The 25327-nt window shown below is 40.5% G+C and overlaps 2 protein-coding genes across 2 annotated transcripts in view; both read left to right on the plus strand.

Moving 5' to 3' along the window:
• znf385b (zinc finger protein 385B) overlaps positions 1-11928 on the plus strand; it is a 77944-nt gene extending 66016 nt beyond the window's left edge. Inside the window, exons 7-11 of the mRNA XM_034693341.1 lie at positions 3833-4004; positions 4113-4502; positions 4789-4973; positions 5950-6045; positions 6684-11928. Of these exons, the coding sequence (XP_034549232.1) occupies positions 3833-4004; positions 4113-4502; positions 4789-4973; positions 5950-6045; positions 6684-6968 (1128 nt within the window). The 3' untranslated portion in view covers positions 6969-11928. The remainder of the gene's footprint in view (positions 1-3832; positions 4005-4112; positions 4503-4788; positions 4974-5949; positions 6046-6683) is intronic.
• Positions 11929-16048: 4120 nt separating this feature from the next.
• Positions 16049-23516, plus strand: LOC117819808 (solute carrier family 22 member 4-like). Its single transcript, XM_034693280.1, has 11 exons — positions 16049-16689; positions 17081-17296; positions 18954-19057; positions 19318-19472; positions 19874-20045; positions 20569-20695; positions 20773-20873; positions 20971-21185; positions 21526-21708; positions 22328-22463; positions 22933-23516. Exons 1-11 carry the CDS (start codon positions 16480-16482, stop codon positions 23033-23035), a joined length of 1722 nt encoding a protein of 573 aa, XP_034549171.1. The 5' UTR covers positions 16049-16479; the 3' UTR covers positions 23036-23516.
• Positions 23517-25327: the final 1811 nt, after the last annotated feature.

Genomic DNA, 25327 nt, shown 5'->3' on the forward strand with positions numbered 1-25327 from the left:
TTATTATTACACCTACTTTATAAACAACACCTAATTCAGATAGCTACAGATAGTACATCTTGGACCAGCCTCTAGAGCAGGGGTTCCCAAACTTTTCAGCTCAGGACTCCAAAAATATAGGTACCAAAGACTTGTGACCCTTACTGTCCCTTGAAGTGGTTAAATGTTGCTTCATACTTCATTTACTTCAACTTCAAAATTAGTTTACCTACATAATTAACTGTTAGCTAACCCTAACCCTAACTTTAGGAGTCATCTAGCAACAAAGAAAGGCAGAAAACTAATGAAATGTACTGATTTAAAGTGTTTTATTTAAAATGAAACCACAATTTTTATTTATATTTTTGCAATAATGGGTAAAATAAGCAAATTTAGATTACTTAGAAAAATAAAAAAATCTGTAAGACATCTCACGACCCTCCATTGGTGTCTTGCGACCCCTCAAGGGGTCCCGACCCACACTTTGGGAACCGCTGCTCTAGAGATTAGACTAAGTGTAGTCAGTGTTGGGCCACTTCTTTTAGGAGAACTCTGCAGGAGAATATTCTTGTTAGGAAACCTAACACAGATAATTATTTGTGATATTTGCAAGGTTTGTTTGTAGGTCTGTTTCTCCATATTGAATTATTCTGTCAGGTTTTCTCACAAAGCAGTGGTTTGTCTAACCAGGTGTAGTACCTACCGCTCCGTTTTAACACAACACTGTAAATGACACTCAGCTCATTCACATAATGACTGCCTGGAGATAACAAGGTTCCTTCTTAGTGTCATGCCAATCAAACATGACTAATGTATGAGCACTAAAAATTATTCATGAAAGAACACAAAAACAAGAATGACTGCTGAAGAGAGGAGACAAGGGGAGGAGATGAGGAAAGCATGAAGTTAGTCTAATAAAGTGAATAAAAGCTGAGTCACAGAGCTTTCAGACAGTCACATGAGGACAGTGGTGACCTGGAGGCTTGTTACAGTGCACTTACACGCTGTCATTCTGGGATGATGCACTGTGTGGTGACACCTTACATGAACAATCATTTACAGTGAAGAGACAGTCTGTTCAACTTGAGAACAACTTGACATCATGTTGCGTTTTTTCCTGAAACATGAGAAAGAGAAACCTGTGATTGTATTTATTGTATTTTCTAATTAACCCTCAAAGACCTAGACGGCCGGCAGCGGCCAAAAATAGCTCTTTATTCTCAGGCCTTTCCTGGACACATCTACCGGGTCAGTAAATGATGCATAAGAATACACCTGCTTTTTCCACTAAAAACGCCTAAGATAATACTATAATAAATGGCTGTAACTTGCTTATTAAAGGTTTGATAGTGACAAAAATTCATTTGGAAGTCTAAAACACCTAACTACAACTTTCTAACAAAACAAAACAAATCTTCCTGACGTTTTGTCTGAGTTCACAGTAGGGATGTACATTTTAAGTATTTTCCGTGATCGATTTTTGGAAATGTTAACGATCAATTATCGATTAATTGATGAATAAAAAAAAAGAAGATTATTCTTACGTCAAAAACAATGCCAAATACGTTGTTTTCCCCCTAAATAATATTTTCTACAGTAACAAAATGCAAATAACTGACAGGATTGAATACGGGTACATGTTTGACACGCAGATTATCAACGATCAGGCTCTTTAAAATATTCTCCGCGGACATAGTCTTATAAAGTGAAGGCTGAGACTACTAACAGAAAAGTACTTCAGAATCACAGTGTCCAGTTTTCTGTCTACTCGTTCTTATTGAGAAAAATAAACATGTGTATTCGGTCAGGTGTCAGCCGAGAGAGCAACCGGGTCATAATCAGTCCAGCTGCAGAAAAGCTCAGACGGCTCTGATGTTGCTGGTCTGCAAACATAGTGTACCTGAATTTCCCACCTGTCTGTTGCCTTCGTATCCAAAGGTGGGAAATGTCCTGTTTAAAGTTGTCAACCTTTGTGTCCGTGTCGTTGTTGGCAGCAGTTTTGTATTGATCCTCTTTTAAAAAAGCGCACGGGGAGACCTGACGCGCAGCCGCAGCCGCCAGCAGAGCATCTCCGCTGTGCGCAACACCTTTAACAACTGAATCACATCCAAACATGCTTTAAACTTAAAACACCTCCCTGATAGCTGAGTGTAATATGAGACCACATGATGTTTGTTCCACGTGACGGAAAATTTATAACAAAAATGCGTGTTTCGAGTAATTTCTTAACAATCAATTAATCGATAATCGATTAATTGTGGTCATCCCTAGTTCACAGTAAAAAATGGCCTACATTTTCAGACGTTTTTTTTAAAAACTTAAGTATTTTCATCCATTATCAGACAAAACAAATGTAAAACTGATACTTTTAATGCAGCACAGTGAAAGATAAGGTTCACCTGAATAAAATGATGCATGGCACTTGATGCTGAGTGCTTCAATAAGTTAGAAAAACAAAATAAATACAGGAGAGTCTGGCACCCCCAAAAATGGTCTAGGTCTTTAAGGGTTAAATGATCTCTTAGTGATTCAAAAATTATACAAACATCTTGGGTGAACAGAGGCAGGACTCAGGTACAAATACATAGAGGTTTAAGGTAAGGCATTAAAGGACAGTTACGTAAAGGGTGACAAAGAAGCATGGGTACACTGAAGTACAAAACTGAACATAATCAACCAATGAAAGTAGGACAAAAGGTTCCACCATGTTCTGGCTGAATCTCACATTTTGGTTGTTTTTAAAATAATGATTCAGACTGAGAGTTCATTTTGATCATTAAGAAATGGAGGAATTTCCATCAGTGTATTAAAAAAAAAAACTCACTCCAGAGAAAACCTCAGAATCCAGAGGTGTGGGTTTTTTTTTTAAGTATGACCCATATACGATGAAATCCCTACTGGAGATTGTCGACCACAGCATTATAATATATCATATGTAAAGCATATCTGAGCTCTGAAATGGGACCACGTTGATACCATCAGAATATGGAGTTAAGAAATGTTACTGATACGACTGACGCTGTATGTTGAATGCGACACTCGTCACATTTCTGATGTTGAATCAGTATTTTTATGCTTCAATGACAGAGTGATGATATGACACAGATTTAGTAACACTCCAGCCAAATACTGAGTCCATATATTTCAAGATATGACATGGGGGCATATTTGGTTTTATATTTATCTGGACTCACTATTTTATGTAAAGGAAATTCTTCTCAGATCTGAAACACATCAATAAATCTCCATTTTTAATCCGGATATGATCAAGATTCTTGCAGGACTGGAAAAACAAGTATCTCTGGATTCTTAGGGTTTTGGTGCAGTGACTGTTCTTATATAATAATAAAGTTAATCAGATATTTAAGATGTCTGTGATGTAGGTTTTATTTAGAACACTTAATATCTTCAGTATGAAAAGCATTACCAAACATGAGCCCTCTTCTCACACGCACTGCTGACATTTTCTGCATAATTTTGAGACATTAGAGAAACTTCATTCGATGTGACGGACATCATTAGCAGCCCACTAGTTTGTGGTGAATGTTCCAGGCTATTAATTTCTGGGTTTAAGACGTTGGCTCACCCCGACTTCACACTGACTTATTATTAGAGAGCATGCAGGAAAAAAAGAGTTGGTATTATTTGGGTCAGCAGATTCAGTCATTTGCATTCACACATGCACCGCAACCAGCGATGTCCCAATTTACAGAGGAGCAGTGCACGGGTGAAAGAGGATATGTTCCAGCCTTTCTCACATCCTCCTCTGAGTCTAAGCTCTTACCGTCTTGTAGATGTTACTGAGGGATCCAATGCAAACTAAGTAGATTTAAAAATCTCACTTGTGTCTCAGTCTCAAGCAGAAGCTCACTACAGAGGAAGTCGTCACGCCAAGAAGCTCAAATCTCAGGAGAATAAAGTAAAGGCCAAGCTGTCAATCACCGGAGAGACCAATGGTAGCAACACGAGTCCCGCTGGCCCCGCCCCTCCTGTACCAGCTAACATCAGCACCAATCAGCACACAGGTTGATTAATTCCCTTATCGCACTGATCTGTATGCTGTAAATTATGCTAATGATGTTTTATTGATGGGTGAGCTGGATTTTCATACCTTGTCTTCTTCCTCCCTCCAGAGCTCTTACCTAGCCTCCCAGACCCCACCTCTCCTCTCAAACCCTTCCTCCTCCTCTCCTCCTCCCCACTCTCCTCCCCCTCTCCCTCCTCCAGCAGAGCAGGCAGTGAGCCTCCCCCGTCCAGTCCTCCCTCTGCTCTCCCTGCCCCCGGCCTTTCCTCCTCCTCCTCTTCCTCCTCTTCATCTTCCAAATCCTCTCCTCCTCCTCCCCCTGCTTCTGCTCCTGTTATCGCGGCTCCGTCAGTCCCTGCTCCTCCTTCCTCTCAGGCCTCCTCCCAGGATGCTCCTCTCTCTGCGGAGTCAGAGGAGGAGAAGGCGAAGAAGTTGCTGTACTGCTCGCTGTGCAAAGTTGCCGTCAACTCTCTGTCCCAGCTTGAGGCTCACAATGCAGGTGGGGAAGTGCGATATGATGTATGGAAACACATCTGGGTCATAATTCACATGGGGTATGAATTGATACTTAGGTATTTTTATATTCGCTCCACCTGGATCATGTGTGAAGCTGTGAAACAGAAAACACAGCTAGAAACTGCAGAATGTTGCAGTATTAAATGTGATGATAAAGTTATGGCTTCAGAGCTGCAAATTCTGCTATGAAAAAATCATTATGATAGATGTATTCACTCTTATGTCTCTGTAAAAAGTTTGGTCCATTCTCTCTGTGTTAATGTTTGCAGGCTCAAAGCACAAAACCATGTTGGAGGCTCGGAGTGGAGCCGGGCCGATCAAGGCGTACCCCCGACCCGGAGCCAAGCTGAAAAATGGCAGCAGCTCTGTGATCAAAGGATCCGGTCTGCAGAATAAAACTTTCCACTGCCAGATCTGTGATGTCCACGTCAACTCTGAGATCCAACTCAAACAGGTACGGACACATCAGGCACAGGGGAGTAATATAATTCTTGTGTAAGCTAACTAAGGCAGCTGTTTGTTAACTGTGTGTTTACTTCTGAGAGCAGAAACAATTAAACTGAAACCTCAATTATTTTCATCCATTGTGTAGCTTCAGCGGTGTATGGCCAGGGTGTCATGGGCCTCACTTTAAAGCTGATTGGCCACCTCTGGTGCCACCCCAAGATCTAAACCTCTGGTTGGCCTTTGCCTTGTCAGTGTGCGGACTTAGGTTAAGATCAGCTATGAGGGTTTTGTGGCAACTAGGCATGTGTGCATTTAGTTTCCAACCCCAACTCAGTCTAGGCAGATGGCTGTCTAAGATGAGTCTGGTCCTGCTGGAGGTTTCTGCCTGTTAAAGGAAGTTCGTCCTTGCCAACTTCCTAAATTCTGCAAAGTGCTCTGCTCATGGTGGATTAAGATGAGATCAGACTGAGTCCTGTCTGTAAGATGGGACTGGATCTTATCCTGTCTTGATGTTGGGTCTTTTGTAATAGAACATAGAGTACGGTCTAGACCTGCTCTGTTTGTGAAGAGTCTTCAGATAACGTTTGTTGTAAAATTTAAACATCGACACCCTCACTAGTCAGCACCAGAACAACAAGTCGGTTAAACTAATTATTAATACTTCCAGTACAGTATAATTGGAAGTATGCCGGTCTACACTGTAAAGCAGCCGCTCCTTATTAACAGGAGCTGTAGCCCTGGTTAATGACAGCTGTTGTAATGCTAAAAAGCTCTACTACCTGGATGTAAACAAGCACAGATGACAGATTTCATCTTGTTGCACCATGTGATGGTTTTATTTCTATCTAGAAAATGGAGATAGAGTTGTATGTAGGCTGTCTGGTTAAACAGGCATGTAGCCACTCACACATACAATTTTACATTTTACACAGACTTTATTATGAGATCATTAAACAGGTTGTTTGTTGTCCATCTTGTTGCAGCACATCTCCAGCAGGAGACACAAGGACAGAGTGGCAGGAAAACCCAGCAAACCCAAATACAGCCCTTACAACAAACAGCAGCGCAGCTCACTCACCGTAAGTGATTGTTGATTGTATTTTTTTCGCAGCTGAAGGAATCGATGTAATCATTCACTATTTTTTGGTTTTTGACATTTTCTTGCAATGTTTCTTCTAATGCTGCTTTCTCACCTCCTTATCACTCTCCTTTCCTATTTCCTCTCCTCCATGGGTCCTCCTCTCTTCCTGTTACCCTTTCTTTTCATCCTTGTTTACTCTACATGTCTAATCTGATCTCTTTCATTCCTTTCCTACTCTTGTCTACCCTTCCCTCTCCTCATTTGTACTCTCCTCATTTTACTTTTTAATTTCCTTGTATCCTTCCCCTTGTTTCCTTGTTTGTATCATTCCTCCTCTCCTATCCTTGATACCTCCTCTTTTCTTCCCTTCAACCCTCCCTTTCCTCTCTCCTTGCTTGTCTCCTCCATCCTTCCCCTCCATCCTCTCCCATACTTGTTTCCTTTTCTTATCTCCTCTCAACTTTTTATTTTCCTTCTCTTCCCTCCTTGGCTCCTCCACTTGTCCCTTCTCTTATCCTTCTTTCCCTCATTTCTCTCCTTGCGTTTTTCCCCTCCTCTCCTTGATTTCACCTCCCTCTCCCCTCTTTTTTCTCTGTTATCTCCTCTCCTTCTGTACTTCCCCCTTCCCCTCAGAAGGAGTTAGTGAAGCCCACCCTCTCTCCTTCCTTCCTCACCACTCCTTTTGCTCCTCCCCCCTCCTCCCTCCCACTCACCAGCACCATTTCTCTCCCTCCTACCTCTCTTTCCTCCACCCTCTCCTCTTCCCCTCTCCTCACTGCCACCTCCTCTCCCCTCACCACTGCCATCTCTCTGCATCCTCGCCCTCCGGCCTCTTCGTCCCTCTTCACTGCCTCCTTCCTTCGTCCGGCTCCTGGACCAATCAGAGCGAGCCAAGGTTCGATCCTCTTCACACCGTACTGATGAAGTCGTCAGAGGTGGGGACTCTCGACCTCTGACCTCCACTTTGTTGGAGCTACAGGGGCAGCAGGGATACGAGCCCTGCCATCACGGCTGCAGGGATTCAAACCGGCAACCCTCTCACCTGCCTGAGGCTTCAAAAGGAAAACAGGGGAGGACAGCACCTCGTCCCTGTCCTTTCTGAACCAGACGTCTTATTCACAGGAACATTCACAGCTGATCGGACAGCAACTTGTGATTTTATCCAAACAGAAGTCTGATTCTGAAGAAACCACCTGACCTGAAACTGAACAGAGGATTAAAGGTTTCTACATATCCTGGAAAAACTGGGACTTGTTCAATGCAATCATGGATATCTGCTGTAGGAGCAGTCCTGGAAAAATATAAGGATCTCCCCAAAGCAATAAATGGTCCTGGGGAAAAACATCAGCGTGCAGTGTTTTGTTACTATTAGCAGATTTTATGTTTCAGAGACAGCTCAACTTAAGCTATCAAGTGGAAGAGAACAAGGTGCAATGTTCAATTTGTACACAAGAACACTGAGAGTACTTATTTTTCCTGGACCTTTTTGCAAAAAGGACTGAACTAACCTTCCAGTGGCAGCCTGAATCTACGGAACGCAAAGCTGAGAGAAAACTGAACCAAGACTCGCACGGACCCGAAATCAACATGAAATCTCAACGTGACCTGAACCTCCTCCTTGCTTGAAGTACTCACAAATAAAGTCAACAAAGATACTTGGAGTCCAGGCTAGAGATGCAGCTTCTGCTAAGACGAAACACAAAGACGGGTGAGGCGGAACCTGATTCAAGTCCGGTTTGGTCCGGTCCTTTGTTCTCTCCCTTGAGGCTCCTCTCCTCTTCTTCCTCCTGCTGGAGGAACTAACCAGCAAAAACCTGATGTCGACTGCAGCCGTCCTCATGTCATGTCAGCTCTGGACCGTGATGCCGCAGGTGTCCCCTTTAGATGTCTCTGCACACATGTTCAGTTCTTTCCAAACATACAGCATTTCAGGCAAAAAAAGAACCTGCAGAAATGTGAAGAAATGTGGTACTGTATATTTTCTTATTGTCAACAAACCCCATAAATACACTTGAATGTGTTTGTCCCCAAGCCTTAAAAATGTCTCTTAAATATACAATCTTTCTTGAATGGGGGAAAGTAGTGTACAAAATCAGGGACTAATGTCGTTATCACAAAAGAAGATAGAATGTGCTTTAAAAAAATCAATGAAAGCTCCTCTGAGGACGATTTATCTGGTAATGAAACAGACTTAAATTAAAAACGGATGCCTCCGTACTACCAACAAAAGCAAAAGAGATCATCAGCAGCAAGATTCATTTTTCCCAATTTAATTATGTCTAGTGCAAGTAAATACTGCCAGAGGGTAGGCGTCAGTCAAGGCAATTACAGCACGCTGTCAAAACATCCTTTGTTTACATTTCCTCTGGCAAAGATTCACAGTGAGAGAAAGTCTGACTGTTTAGAAAAAGACCATCAGATCAGATTTCAGACAGAAAACTCTAAACATGCACAAGATCAGAAAAGAGAAAAATCCATCTGCTGTGACTACAGGGGGGCGCCAAAATCAATGCAACCTAAAAGTTCCTTACAGTAGCTTTAAGTAAAGAGGTGACAGTAGTATTCAGAAGTATCACAGGGGACATCACCTATGTGTCCTACAGCCCTGCCATGTGGGATAAATATTATAGATGATATATTTGTAATTCTCCTGCAACATAACATCCAGGTGAATCTCAGTTTTTAACTCTGTTTCTTTAGATTGAACTCAGCAGAAACCCCAGATTAATAAAGCTCAGCTGTGTCACATCATCATGTTGAGGTTGAGCTAACTTGCTGTATGTTTGGAACCCCAGTTTGAACTCCCGTTGACGAACTCTGCCTCCTGTCGTCTGATGTCTTCATCTCTGCCTCTTTCTGTTGTTGCCATCTCCACCGCCAGTGTGCAACAGAACTGACCTGCACCCTGGACCGGGCTACTTGCTGGTTTTACAGTAAAAAATAAAAAACCCTCTCGTCCTGATTGTTGTTGCCTGGTGTGGACAATCAGCCTGCTGTTTTTTTTTGTTTCTGTCAACCCTACTGCTGAATCTGAACAAAACTTCCTGGAGTTTGAAGAGTCGGACGAAACTTTTACTGTACCTGAAACTTTAATCACGAGAGTCGGAGGAACTTTCAAAGACTTGAACGCATCACTGGAACTTTTCACAACCTGCAACAGCAAAGGAACGTCTTCCTGAGAAAAAGCTTTCACTGCGCAAAAGAGAAGAACATCAATCGTCTGGTTGCTTTTTCTGTGCTCTAATAATTGGTTTTACTTTGGATGTTGTAAATATAACACCCACATCTTTTTCTCGACTCTCAAACAACCATTTGATTCATCTATCCCTCACATTAATCCAGAGACTGATATCTCCGATTGGGCTCAATAAGCTCTCCACTAGTGCCCCCTTCAGGAAGAACACGGTACTTATACCAGGTGGTTGTTTGAAGGTTGGGAAAAGGGGGGGGGTCACAGAACCAGGAGAAACCATAGAAAACACCCAGAGAGTCACAGAGGGAGTGTAACAACTGGAAGTTTTCCCCACTTATATTTATTTTCTTATCGGCTATGAGCAATATTAATAATGATAATAATAAAAACAGCTGAATGGAGGTTCACCAGGGAGTCACTTCTTCCCTCAGCTCTGTGAGCAGATGGAGAGCAGGACATGAATCAGAGTGAGTCTTGCAGGAATACAGAGTACTCCTTAATGCTCATCAGACGTTTGAGTTCCTTTTTCCCTTCCTTTTGATTTAATTTATAACTTAAATTTAAATTCTCACTCTCTGATATCTCAGTCGACCCTTACATGGAGATAGGAGCAAATCCAGAGAGCACATGGAGGACGTAATGAGTGTTTTAAAGTCATGAAAGCTTTACATTTATACCGAAATGTATCTTGAAAAATCAAAACCTCTGGATTTACAACAATAACATGAACAAGAAATATAAGTGCAGAGGTATAGAATGATAGTTTGACTAGTTCAGACATGAAACAGTCTGCTTTTTCAATCAAGATTCATAAAACAAAACAGGAAAGAACAAGAAGAACTGAACGTACAGTTGTGTATACTCTAGAACAGGGGTGTCAAACTAATATCAGTTCAGGGTCCACATAGAGCCCAATTTGATCTGAAGTGAGCCAGACCAGTAAAATCACAACATAATAACCTATAAAGAAGGGCAACTCAAAAATGTTCCCTTTGTTTTAGTGCAAAAAGTACAAGTATATTCTGAAAATGTTCAAATTTCATGAACTATATTTTTTACTAAAACAGCTGTTGTATTTTTCACCATGATGAGTCTCATAGTAGGGCCAAAATATTATATTCTTTAAGCCCTGAAGCCTGCTGCCAACACACCAAGCACACAGGTTTCCCACTCACCTGCATTGTTCAGGTGCGCTCCATCATTGTATGCGACCCCCAGAGAACAAATTTGATATAGCAGTTACTTTTATTGAAAAATCAAAAAAATGTCTTCTCTGTCATTTTTTCATTTTGGGAAGACATACACAGGCCGGATTGGAACCTCTGGTGGGCCAGTTTTGGCCTGCGGGCCATATGTTTGACACCCCTGCTCTAGAAGTAAAGCAGGGATACAGACATGTCCATGTTACATTATTTATGTTACACTTATCTGCTATAACAAACCGCTCACTATACATTAACCCTTACTGATACAGAGAGAAGAGTGTTGATTCACAATTCTTCTGGACTAGCATGCCAGCTATAACCTTTAAAACGAACATGTAGGAGTAAGCGGTGGATTATTGATACCTGATGATAAGCAAACTTGTCTTTTAATGATACGGATACATTTTCTCTTTTGTTTTGATCACACTGTTTTTAACCAGAACTTCTAGCTCCAACACTGGATCAGAAAACCTGGATCATTAACAGAAGTTAACAGAGTTAGCTCTGCTTCATCCATACTTAATAATGCAGTGATTGTGTCTCTGGTCGTTATTTCCATGGTTTCAAATGGTCAGTATTGTCTCGTCGGTCTTCCTGCCTCCTCCTGGATAACTTGAAGCATCTCAGTCTTCCAATAATGAACAAACAGATTTATGGGTGTGTGTGTGTGTGTGTGTGTATGTGTGTTATCTATGCAGTATTTGGTCACGGTGCAGTAACTCTATCTGTGTCATCAACATGTTTAAAAGAGAAGACAAAGTGTCAAATCCGCGTTGATGATGTTTCAAGCTGTTTGTCAGCAGCTTGTCAGAGCTCTGAGCCGTTCAACTGAACTTCCTCTTTTGTCTTTTGATGTCAACTTGATGCAATAATGTACAGATCAGCTGCTGCTTCGCTTTACACTCTGCTTCCTTATCAGCAATACTGAGGCCTGAGAGTCTCCATGCAAGTCCGAAGTCTTCATACTGGGGCTGAGTCCCAATACTGGAAAAAAAAAAAAAACGCACATGGATGTTAAACTGAAGAATTGTTTCTAGTTGAAATGACGTTAACTTGTGTTTTTGTTGAAACTGTCGTAATGTTTTTGTTGAAAACTGAGATTGTGCGCATGTGTGTGTTGTCCCTGTTTTTAAATGAACCTCTAAAATCTGATTGGATCACTTCTCTTTCAAAATAAAAGCTCATTTTCCATCAACTAAAGAGGACATCCAAACAGGGAAATTATGAGATTAAAGGAGCAGTTCAACCAAACTTTTTAACAGCTGTGAAGCTTGCTCAAGCATTTCATATTCAAAGTTTTAAACCTTAAATCAAGCTTTAACAAAAAATGACCAATGTATTTGTTTTGTTTCTTTTCACAGAGGATATTTGCAAACTAAATTCTGATTTTAAAAACTGAACTGTGATCACACACAGGATTCAGATTACAGTCTCTACAGAAAGAAAGAAAGAAAGAAAGAAAGAAAGAAAGAAAGAAAGAAAGTTCAGATTCAATCAGATCAATCCAAACATTTCAGATATGATCTGTAGAAAAGACCGGTGAAGGTGAGCTGCGTATATGAATTGTCACCATGTGTGTGAAACGAGAAACAGTTCAGGTTTTAAAAAACAAAGGGCATTTTCTTTTTAGGTTTCAGCTCAGAACAGCAGCAAAGAGTGACACTTCTTTATGTACAGTATTTATTCTCTGAGCCTTTTTATGGTGACGTTGATGATGATGATGATGATGATGACGTTGATGATGATGATGCAAATATGCAAATGCAAACTTGCCAGGTTGAGATAATGTAACATTTCTGACCTTATTATTTCATTTCTGTAACTTTGTTTTAATTGTTATCAATAAAAAAACTGCTGAACGTCACAAACCAGTCATGCACCTTTTTTTGATATATGATATCTGATTACATATCTGATAATATTTGACCTTTATATGACCCCTAGGTTTCTCTGTTTGATTTGAATCATCCACAAGAATGCATTTAATATGGATGACTTTTGGATGTATGAATCCTTTTTTATCTTATCTAATAGGAGGATGTCTTGAGAGCTGATATAACATAACCGTTAAGGTTCTGCAAAGCTGACAAACGTTCTTGGAGGAGTCACCACTTCCCACTTACCCTATACAACCTACTTCACTCTAATGAACACTGGGGAACATCCCTAAGCATAGCAAATTGAGACCTTGAATGCAACATTAAAACACTAACGAGCCCTTGTCAACTCTCATATAACTCTACAGATTCCTATGGTACCTGAACAACTTCACAACTCCTCCACTAGAGGACACTGTACTCACATCAGCACCTGTTGACTTGAGGAACACATCAAAAACAGTTACTTTAAAATTGTGATGACAGCTTCTTTGGCCATGTAACCAGTTACAAGACTAAACCCTCTGACATTTTACTCCTCAACAGGGTGAGCTCACTCCCTGACCTATTTATGGACAGCATTGTAGCCTTTTCTGTCTTTTTTTATGTGTAGCAACTCAGAGACAACATGCTGCACATTCGACCTTGAAAGGATAACACAGCTCTTTTGGGAAACAGCCCCTCTCATCATCTTTCTTCTTCTTGTAAATCAAATTTTGCGCACTGTGTTTCTAATAAGAACCAACAAGAAATAATCTGTGCCTGTTACAGCAGCCATAAAAGATCTTCATAGTCCTTTATGTTTGTTAATTTCAGACATCAGACTTCTAACTGAAAGAGCAGGTCACAGGGCAACATTCAAAAGTGGTTATCAACAAAGATCTGCCTCTTGCAGCATTTTGAAGATCATTCTGTGAGCTCTTTAGTTTTCTCTCTGTTTTGACCTTCTCATTAAACTTAATCTGTCATTTTTCACATGGTCATTTTAAAACGGAGTGCTATAATGTAACACACAAACACAATCATATGATAGAATCCTGTTGATTGATTTACAGTTTTGACACATGCATTTAAAAAGACTAAGAAGGAAATTAAACTTAAGTCACAAAGCTTGCATAACAAAGAAACATACAGTATATAAAAGGGTCAAATGAATAAAAGGGCAGTTTGTTCACATTTTATTCATTCATTCATTCATTTTTCACCTGGAGGACCATCCAGAGTGAACATTGTTTACATATTTTTGCCATTGGAAAAGCATCCAGAGGGCACTTTATTTACATTTTATCCACTGGAAAAGCATTTAGAGGGAACTTTGGTTACCTGTTATCTATTAGGGGGCATTCAGAGGTCACTTTGCTTACATTTTATCAACTAAGAGGGCATCGAGAGGGCACTTTAGTTACATTTTATCCACTGGAACAGCATCCAGAGGGCACTGTTTTTACATTTTTCACCTGGAGGACCATCCAGAGGGCACTTTGTTTACATTGTATTCACTGGAAAAGCATCTAGAGGGAACTTTGGTTACCTGTTATCCATTAGGGGGGCATCCAGAGGGCACTTCGTTTACATTATATCAACTGAGAGTGCATCCAGATGGCCCGATATTTATATTATATCCATTGGAAGAGCATCCAGAGGGCACTTTGTTTACATTTTATCCTTTGGGGGCATCCAGAGGGCACTTTGTTTACATTTTATCCTTTGGGGGCATCCAGAGGGCACTTTGTTTACATTTTATCCTTTGGGGGCATCCAGAGGGCACTTTGTTTACATTGTGTCCACTGGAAGAGCATCCAGAGAGTACTTTGTTTACATTTTATCCACTGGAAGGGCATCCAAAGGGCACTTTGTTTACATTTTATCCACTGGAAGGGCATCCAAAGGGCACTTTGTTCACATTTCAGCCACTGGAAGGGCATCCAGAGGGCACTTCGTTTACATTATATCAACTGAGAGGGCATCCAGATGGCCCGATATTTATATTATATCCATTGGAAGAGCATCCAGAGGGCACTTTGTTTACATTTCATCATCTGGAAGGGCATCCAGAGGGCAATTTGTTTACATTTTATCCTTTGGGGGCATCCAGAGGGCACTTTGTTTACATTGTGTCCACTGGAAGAGCATCCAGAGAGTACTTTGTTTACATTTTATCCACTGGAAGGGCATCCAAAGGGCACTTTGTTTACATTTTATCCACTGGAAGGGCATCCAAAGGGCACTTTGTTTACATTTCATCCACTGGAAGGGCATCCAGAGGGCACTTCGTTTACATTATATCAACTGAGAGGGCATCCAGATGGCCCGATATTTATATTATATCCATTGGAAGAGCATCCAGAGGGCACTTTGTTTACATTTCATCATCTGGAAGGGCATCCAGAGGGCAATTTCTTTACATTTCATCCACTGGAAGGGCATCCAGAGGGCACTTTGTTTACATTTCATCATCTGGAAGGGCATCCAGAGGGCAATTTGTTTACATTTTATCCTTTGGGGGCATCCAGAGTACTTTGTTTACATTTTATCCACTGGAAGGGCAACCAGAGGGCACTTTGTTTACTTTCAATGTTGAAAGGGAAACCTTTGAGGGCACATGATTTCCACTGCAAGGGCACCAGAGAGTTCATTTTTATCTACTACAGGCATCTCAGAGGACAGCATTTGTTTGACATAAGGGCACTGGGGGGGGGGCGATCAACCTCCCTTGTCTCCCTCATAGTACACCCCTGATTTTACTGATAGTAGTCTTCATATTTAGATTTTCAGGATAATGTAGCATGAAAAAAAACAATGAGTCTGCATTACCAGAACAAACTGTAACCGCTGAGGTCATGAGCCAGACTAAGAGAGAACAGGACTGAACTGGACTGTAAGCTTTTTACAGGTTTGATCATTTACTGCAAACTCTGCATCACCCGCTCTGTGACAATAAATGATCAGGCCGGTTAAAAGGTGACGAGACATTTACAGTGTAAGTGCCCTCGTGTTCCAGCTCATCATGGACTTGTAAATCATGATTCCACCAAACACAACATTATGCCAAAGTTAGCTAAATAGTTGCTTTCGGTGTTCGAGCTTATCCCTACAAAGGTGGCTGTGAGAGAGACGTAATATGCTTCTGTCCTCGTGACGTGACAAGAGAGAGTAAACACAACCGCTTCACAAAGTGCTGATTATCTCATGCACACAAGATTAAAACAGACACCTTTATATTTAGTGATATATTAATGAATGAAGGACATTTCTAAGCAGTGTTTTGAAGAGCATTGTCTTAACCTGCTTCATATTAAGAGTCCTGAGGTAACTTTGTTGGCACTCCACAAAAAAATGTCAAATTGATTCATAATTCTGACCTTTATGTTTACTACTGTGGTATTTTATTAAGGAGAGTTATTAAGTGAATCAATGTGAGGATTAGGTTATTTTTATGGTCATTTTATTTACATTATGAAAATATAGCACTTTTTTGCAGTATTTAGAATATATGTTCATGTCAACATTAAATGGCCAAAGTTAAAGAGCAGTGCATCGTGACATTACCATCATGACTTTAACTCTATTGTCCTTCAGTCTTTGCAGCATGCAACCCAAAATAAATATTACCACATGAAATGGACACATTATTTCTTCCACTCTACTCTTTCCCTCTCTGTCTCTGATTGTAAGTATTTTTTTCCCAGCATGAGGAGTTGTGACACCGTGTTGCAGAATGATGAGAAAGGGAGGATGAGAGAGGGAGGAGGAGGAGAGGTGGAGTTCCCTGTCTTTTCTGGGATAAAAGAGGTGTGAAGCCTCAGAGATTTCCTGCACAGAGACACCAACGCTGCTGCTACAGGATTAATACGATTATTTCTACACTTATTAAGAGTTTTTCTCTGACAGTGCTTATCGTAGTATGTGTAGCTGGGAGGACTTTTTTATAGAACCAGACACTATAATTCATTTTTATGATACTTCCCACACAGTCGTTACAGCGCTTGAAGCAGTCTTAATGTAGTTCTTTGAGTGTATGAAGCGTTGATATGTGCTTTTATAGGTAGCCTTATTGTAGCAGGTGAGTCAGCAACAGCACTACGTAAATTGAATTTGTTACTGAAGGTGTAAAAAAAATAAAAGAGTCCAAACAGAAAACAACAGAGACCAGGACAATGGGGAATTATGAGGAGTCAGTTTCATTTTTGGGGAAGTGGGGCTCGTTCCAGAGGAGGGTCTTCTTCCTGCTCTGTCTCACCTCCATCCCCAGTGGATACAACATCCTGTGCGTCATGTTCCTGCTGGCAAGCCCCCCACATCACTGCCACATCCCCATCCACAGCAATCTGAGCCAGGACTGGACCCAGGCCATCATCCCAGTGCAGGTCAGAACCAGTCTCAAATTTAATCATCAAGTTCATTGTAACAGTTGACTTTGTGATATTGTTTTTATCCTCTTCAGGTACATTTTTATTTCAAATGAAACTGCTAAATAAAAAACATTGTAAATCACTTCAAGGTTCAATCTGCTAATTGGTTATATTTTATTTAAGAGAGAATATATATGTACATAACAGCAGCTGTCTCTCTCTGAGCAAAGCAAAGTAAGGATGATTCAAAGAACTTGAAAATGCCATCAGCTAATGATTTAGCTTCAGACCTGCTCCTCATACAGGTTGGATCTGGTCTAGTTTAAACTGCAGTGGCCTTGTCGGATGCAGTCCACCTCCCTGCTCTGTTGTTACATCACTGTTAGTAACATTGTTTCCTGCTCAGATGGAGGCCGGGCAGCTGGAGCGGAGCAGTTGCAGCCGGTATGAGCTGGACCAGGTGCAGAATCTGTCTGCACTGGGAACAACGCCCAACCTGGGTCCAGCCTACAACATGTCTGGATCAGGTCCAGAGGTTCTCGTGTCCGGCCTGAAGCAGGAGAGCTGTAAAGATGGGTGGACCTACAGCTCTGAGTACTACGAGTCCACTGTGGTCACTGAGGTGCTCATCACTCACTGCTTTAATACAGTTATTTTAATTTAACATTAATGGTTTCCATTAGTGAGGCCCCCTCCTCTGATTTACTGTATGTTACTGTTTAGTCACAAATCTGGTCAGAACAGCTCCAGTCTGTCAAACATTGAGAGGTTGAAACCTCTTTGTGGCACCAATCATTGACTGCAGGATGCTGACATAAGAAGCTGGAACTGACCAGGTTGGGTTACCTTCTTATGTCATCCATCTTTAAGGTGTAATGCTCAAACTTCTGCTGCAACAGCTTCCCAAATTTGACTGAATGAATGGATTTAAAACGCCCAAATAATCCCAAAGAAATCCAAGAATACTACACTGCAGAGAAAAGGCCTGAATGTCTTGCAATGAGTAAAAAATGTCAGCCAATGCAGCCAGCAAAGTTTTCTTAATAAGTTATTTGATATTTAACCCTCCTGTTATGTTTGTTTCTCTGGAACAACAATAATGTTCCTGGGTCAATTTGACCCGGGGCATATTCAATTATCCAAAAGTGTCAGAACCCCAAAAAATCCCAATAAAATAAATAAATTTAACTCCTTTACTAACCATTTAAATCAAGATTTGGTCCATTGGTGTTCTTTAATTCTCACAGATAATGGTTCAATGAGGAGAACTCACTCATTTTACATTAAAATTAATGTTAAAACTTTTTTTAATGTACATTGGAAAGCCCTAAATATAAATACAATAGTTTTACATGACACAGATTTAAGTTTATTCTATTTTACATTTTGAATTTACTTTTTTTAATGAAGTGATGTTGATAAATTAACACAACTCCTCTTCTGTCACATGCTGCCCAGATGTTTATGCTGCATTTAGCAGGTTTGGAAGGCATATATTGCCAAAGGGTCAATTTGACCTGCAACATAACAGGAGGGTTCAAGAAACTTATTACGATTTTTTTGGGGCTTACATATCTTAACTGCACAGGTATTGAGCTGCACCTTAAAAGTTGTCCTACATTTACATTTCCTCTCTGGTTCGTTGGTCAAGAACAAAAACAAAGAGCAGCAAAAGAAGGACTCACACACAGAGACCAAATGGTCAACAGACAGGAGCCCTAGTTCTAAAAATACTTATTGAACAAAGTGAGATTGAACAGACGAAAAAATGCAAATGTTTCAGTCCATCCTGGACGCTCCTCAGTGCACAGGCAGGCATGCACTGTGAACTCCAAAGATGCAACTAGTCCCTAATTAAAGGCTTTACAGAGCACCTATGAAGCCCTTGAGGACTGATAGTTCTGGTCTCTTATAGACCAGGCTTTGAGTGGCTGGACCCTTCATGACTTTGTTGGGACAAGACCCAGGTCTTTTAAAGCTGGAATTAGCTATAAACCAGGCTTGCAAGAGCTGGATTATGTGGACAGGGTCAAAGGAAGATGCATGGGTTGTAGAACAGGATGTGCAGAGACACAGGGTAAACAGAATCAGGAAGGAATTGATGAAAAGGCACAGATCACATCAAAGTAGTGCACCCAGGGGTACCCCACATGGGGAAATGGCCTTTTGGTTTTTTGATTTATGCTATTAATGAACATTTTGTAATATTTCAGATTGCATTCAAATTTTTAACACATTCCATTCTTAAATATATATATTTTTATGTCTTTGTCTTCCAGTTTAACCTGGTGTGTAACGACCAATGGAAACAGCGTTTAACTTCCCTTGCATACTTCCTTGGAGGACTGAGTGGATGCATCGTGTCTGGACAAATCTCTGACCGGTATTCTTCCATTTCACCTAAAACTGCGTCCCTTTGCTGCCCCTCTTAGCTGCTATGAAGTTAACAGAGTCAGAACAATTTCCTGGTAGTCAGCTTTGAGCTAAGCTAGGCAACAAGTATCCAAATACAAGAAGCTTTTGCAGTTTGCTGTAAACTGTCATGTTTGTTACAGAGAGTATCTTAGTGTCTGTCTTCTCATATTTGAGTCAAGGACCAGATATGTTGCTGTTCTGGCTGACATTGCTGTATTTGTGTTCCAGCTTTGGCAGGAAGCCTGTCCTCTTCAGTGCCATTGCCATGCTCAGCATCTTCAGCAGTGCCTTGGCCTTCGCTCCCTCCTGGCCTATCTTCACCTTTCTCTTTTTCATGATGGGTGTGGGTCAGATCTCCAGCTACATAGCTTTGTTTGTACTAGGTATGGGCCTCTCTTTTTCATGATAGTTTAAGAGCTATGAGTGCTGACTTTCCCCCACTGTCTGCTGTAGTGTTGTTGTTCGGTTGGAGACTCATGTGAGGACAGAGAAGGCACTGTCTACATGAATGAGTGCATGTTTGAAATTCAATCTTTTGTTTTGGCCTTCAGTTCTGTGTACCGCCTCCAAAAAAATACTGACAGTAACAGAGGAAACACAAGTTTTGTATTGTTGGGGAAGAAAGCTCACAAAACCTAATTACATGGCTGATTTGGCAGCTTCAGTGTAAGAAGCCACATTTGGGGTTGTGCAGCAGATGACAACAGAGACAGTAATATTAGAAGAACTATTAGGGCACTTGGTAATTCTGTGATGTTTTCTAAGATCTGTGTTTAATCCACAGGCTCAGAGATCCTGGTAGGTTCATCCAGAGTGCTCTTCTCAGGCCTCTGCTTACCTGCTTTCTACGTCTTGAGTATGATGTTGCTGCCCGGCACTGCCTACCTGGTCAGGAGCTGGAGGCACCTGTCCCTCATCATGACTGTGCCCGGCCTGGCTTGTATGCCTTTCTGGTGGTAAGAGGATCACAGCACATCATCAGGATGGATCAGACAGAATCAGATATAACTTAGCTCCATGTTTGCACCAGCTAGAGAATATTACTGTTAGCAAGGAAATGGTTGAAAGCTTGGGACTGTTTGCTGTACTTTTCAAATTCCTAGCTTACATAATGTTATCTTGGAGCAAATTACTAGTTAACATACACACTAGCTTATATATTTTTAGCTGTTGTTATGTCATCCAAAGGTAGCTAATGAGTTATCAAACACAGAGGTGTATTTTGTAGTACAGATAGATGTTCCTCTGGATTTCCCATTCAGCAGTTAGCAGTGAGATGATAATGATTGCCAGGTTACCTTCTTTCTTATGACTTAAAACCTCAAATAACAGCCTCCCATCCTCACTGTGACCTCAGAGGAAACTAGCCGCTGTATGAATATGGTGAATTGAAATGTTGTAGCTCTTATTGGACAAGGTTGTCCTACAAAGACCTCTAATCCTTCAAATGATATATTCTTGTACATGTCTGTCCACCAGGTTGATCCCAGAGTCTCCTCGCTGGTTGGTGTCTTGTGGCCGTTTTCAGGAAGCAGAAGTCCTGCTGCGGTTGGCAGCGCTGGAAAACCGAGTAGAAGCTCCTCAGGTTATCTTCCTCTCAGCGAAGGTAAAGAAAAATACAAACCCTGTCCTAACACTAAAAGACAGTAGCAACAGTACTGAAATGTCTCTCTCTCTCCACAGGTTGAAAAAGCAGAAAGCCAGAAGGTTGAGTCCCTGAGCTTCCTGGACCTGCTCAGGACCACAAACATTAGAAGTATCACACTGAAGCTGTGGCTCATCTGGTGAGCTGGAACACTTTTTCCAACTTGGATAGAGCAAAAAGAAAACCCCATATGAGTCAATTTCCATAAGATTCATGTGTTCTCTTGTCATTTGCAGGTTTTCTTTGAGTGTGAGCTACTTTGGACTCACATTTAACTTGTCTACTCTCAATGGAAACCCCTTCCTGAACTTCTTCCTGTTGTCGTTTGTTGAGCTTCCTGCGTACCTCGCTAGCTGTTTGGCAGCTCGAAGTCTACCTCGCCGCTGGTGCTATGTAGGCTTCACTCTGATAGGGGCGCTGGCTCTGCTCCTCATTCAGATCACTCTACACAGTAAGTCAGACCAAATGAAAGTAGCTGAAGTCCTCAGCTGCTGTATGTCTTTTATTTATTTATTTATTTAACCAGGTGAGTTAATTGAGAACCAATTCTTATTTGCAATAACTACCTGGGCGAGAAGGCAACACAGGTGGCATGACAATATATAAAGAGGCCCCAGCAGAGGGCGGTCATGTTACACACAGAGCACCTGTCCTTGAAAATCTATAAGTGTTGCATAATAAACAGTATTCAAAGGATCATAATGACGAAATCTGGTCAATTAATGATCGAAAGTGGGATTTAAATTGCTTCCTTAGCCCAGAACACTATCTTACAACCCTCCTCTTTGCAGGTTATCCAGCTGTCACCTTGACTCTTGTGCTGCTGGGTAAATTTGGTATTCTTGCCGGCACCGGGGTGTTGTACATCTTTACTGGTGAGCTGTTTCCCACAGTCATCAGGAACACAGCCATGTCGTCCTGTGCCATGTTCTCCAGAGTGGGGTCTGCTGTTTCTCCGTACCTGCTGGATCTAGGTGAGACCTTTTCTTTTTATATCATACTGAAACATTGTATAAGATTCAAGTGAAATTTTGTGCTGTCTTAGTAAATCTATCTGACTCATTATTCATATGCTGGAGAAACATTCAGAAAGAAATTTGAAGGACAATGTGTATTTGACTGATTGGAACTCTTTCTCCTACAATCACATCACTTATATATTTTTTTGCCATACACTGAAAAGCAACCTTTATTTTTGCCCTTGACATACTAGGGTCTTAGTTTTACCTTTATGGTTTACCAATGCTTTTAAATTGGAGTTGGCTGCAACTGAGTTATATTCAAAAATATTTTTATGCTATATGAAAGAGGTGGAGATAAAAATCAGGCTTTAATTCTTCAAAAAAGTAAGAATTTCCAGGTTTAAAATGGTTTCTATTGTGATACAGATGTTGCCTAATCAGGCAGACATTTCTGGAGATAGCAAAATTAAGGTGTTGGCCCAATGCTAATATGTAAAATTCTCAAACTAGCCTGATTGGGAGATTTTTGACCAAACTTTATTAGAATTTCAGAAACAATAAGTAAATTCATACAAAAGATGTCTTAGTAAATCTATCTGTACTCACTGATCTGGTCTGGTTCTGTCTCCAGCTTTCTTCTATCAGTTCCTGCCGTGGATCGTTGTCGGGTCTCTGTCACTGCTCAGTGTTCTGCTCTGCTTCTTCCTGCCTGAGACCTTCATGCAGCCGCTGCCTGACACCATCCAACAGATGGCGGCCACACAGCGGTAAGTTTGCACAACAGACTGCATTCATATATTTGATTTAGCCTCTTTGCATCAAAAGTAACGCTAGAACTGATGTACCTTAAATGTGCATTCTTTCTAATGGCCAGCAGGGGGCGACTCCATTGGTTGCAAAACAGTAGTTAAACTCTTTAAAGGTCACACTTCTCACTTGATTTGTTACATCAATGTTTTAAAAGAAGTGTAACATCTGAATCGCTAGTTTGGAGCTCAGATTTACGACTGTGTTCATTGGGAAAATTGTGGTACCGCTTGCGGAGAACTACATGATAAAGCAGGGGTATAGAGGTGTAGCAGTGCATATCCTGCCTGCCACCCAAATATGGTCACTTCTGTTTACAAAGAAAAACAAAGAAAACAAAAGAAAAAACAGCATTAGCTTGAGAATAAGGTGAATAGTGTGTAAATCCAGCCTGATTACTGAATGCATCTCTACTTATCTGACTCCCAGGTTGGAGTGGCCATGGTCCTCAACACCTCCTGAAAAAGATGATGGGAAATCATCAAAAGAGATGACCACTGCACCTGAGATCATTTGCACAACTCACCTTTAAAAATCCCCCAAAAAACAAAAGAGAAAGCAAAAGGACAAAACCCTCTCACTTTACCATGATGTATTTTATAAATGAGATGTTTTTCTTTTTGTCAGAATGGTTGTTTTAATGTCTGTGACCACCAGATGACGACACTCCATCACTGGGAGAGGGTCTGCAGAGCATCCCGTGATGCATTCACTGACACCTTGGTACAGTAACACAAATAGGTGATAGATCTTGGTCTTTTAAAGTCTTTCTTTTTCAGCAGGGACAGACTGCTGTTTTAAAATGATCACCAAAGATAAAGTGAAAATCAAGACAAAATCAGTCAGGTCAAAAACTCATGATAAGAGGTTTCTTACAGGCACACAGCAGTTTACTTCACTTGTTGTCCATTTTTGTTTACTGTGACTCATGGCTGAAGAAATTGTTGAAGTGATGGACAATAAATATTATGAGATAATGATATAAGCAAAAATAAAAGTCAAAGGGAATATTATTAACGTAAATTAAATGAATGTGTGGAAGTTAATAAAAAGGTTGTTTATGTATGTATGTGTGTGTGTGTGTGTGTGTGTGTGTGTGTGTGTGTGTGTGTGTGTGTGTGTGTGTGTGTGTGTCTCAGGTAGTAAGATTTATTTTGCTGTTTCAGCAGCAGTGTGAGTGGTTTTAGCAGCAGCAGCAATTTTACTGTACAAGATTCTGCTCTGGTTATTTAAAAAGAAGTTTTGCTGGTTTGTATAAAAATGTATTGTATGTTTTTTAGCTATCAAATGAAGAAAAAATGTATATGTATGTACTTGTTAATTCTGATACATAAATGAGTACATCAAAGTTGAGTCTTTGTTGTCTTTATGTTGTAAACAGAGCCAGACAAGTTAACTTACACCAGGCATGTCCAAAGTACGGCCCGGGGGCCAATTGCGGCCCAAGGTCCATTTATTTATGGCCCCAAGCTTCCATCCTAAATTGTGTTATTTATAGCAAAGAAATGAATCACAGTTTCTTTCAAGCACACAAACAAAACTAAAGTAAATCCAGAAATGTCTCAAAAAGCTTCACATGGACTACCTGTGTAAAGCCAAAGCACTGGGAATTCTGCAGGAGGGCAATAAAGAAGAAACACAAGAACTGTTGAAGCTGACAGGTTTTCAAATTAATGTTTAATCATGATGTGAAAATGTTCTTGATGAACACTAAAAGTTCAGAAGACACAAAAGAGGACACAAGACAAGATACAAATTAGGAAATTGTACAGAAAAGGCTAAATTTGGTGCATCAAAATTGTTCAGAACTCAGGGTAATAATTCTTTTGTTATAAAATGTTGCCCGCTGGTCAGAAAGGTCTTAAAAACAACATGAAAAAGAAGTGTGATGAAATCAAGATCATGATCCTGCCATAGGAAAATAATGATACAATATTTTTCTAATGAAAAACATTTTCCTCCAGAAGAAGATAAAGTTTGCTCATGTTTACATGGCTTGTGGAGAACTGAGGACATCCTAGTTACTGATTTATTGAGAAAAAATTTAAAATTAAAAACTTTTAGGATTCCAAAGTCTCAGTAGGAGCCACTGGCCCTGAGGTATTCTGACAACATCATATGTGGCCCTCTTTGAAAAAAGTTTGGACACCCCTGACTTACACCATCGCAGCGCACAACAATAAATAAATCAGATCTATTTTTAACTTCTATTTGAGTCATTATAACTGAATGTGTTCGTTTGACTCTGTTTTCCTACAGAGAGATTTATTTTATTTATTTTAACAATCACTCTCTCTAATAACAAACTGTTTTGTTTCTGAGGGTACCTAAACGACTCAGTGGTCTGAACTGAATAGGGCGTGGTTTATGTTGACTTAGCCCCGCCCCGGATACCCGGCTAGTGATTTGAAAAGCTTCAAATGCTTTGACCGGAAGATTGACTACAAAACTTTCAAAATAAAATCGTGAGGAAAACTCACTTCTTCAAAGCGTAGTATGAAGTAGAGGGGTTGAGAAGATGAAAAAAACAACGAAGGAAAACAACAACAACAAAAAAGAGATAAAAGCAATATTTAAAAGTATTATTGAAGGTTGGTTCAGGACTCATTATGCTGGAGAAACATTCTGAAAGAAATTTGAAGGACAATGTGTATTTGACTGATTGGAACTCTTTCTCCTATAAACATCATTTATACACTACCGGTCAAAAGTTTTAGAACACCCCCACTTTTTTATTGAAATCCACGCAGTTCACGTCCATTGAATAGCTTTAAATGGTACAAAGGTAAGTGGTGAACTGCCAGAGGTAAAAAAAAAAAAAAAA

Source organism: Notolabrus celidotus, chromosome 10, assembly GCF_009762535.1.
Source record: "Notolabrus celidotus isolate fNotCel1 chromosome 10, fNotCel1.pri, whole genome shotgun sequence".
NCBI classification, from domain to species: domain Eukaryota; kingdom Metazoa; phylum Chordata; class Actinopteri; order Labriformes; family Labridae; genus Notolabrus; species Notolabrus celidotus.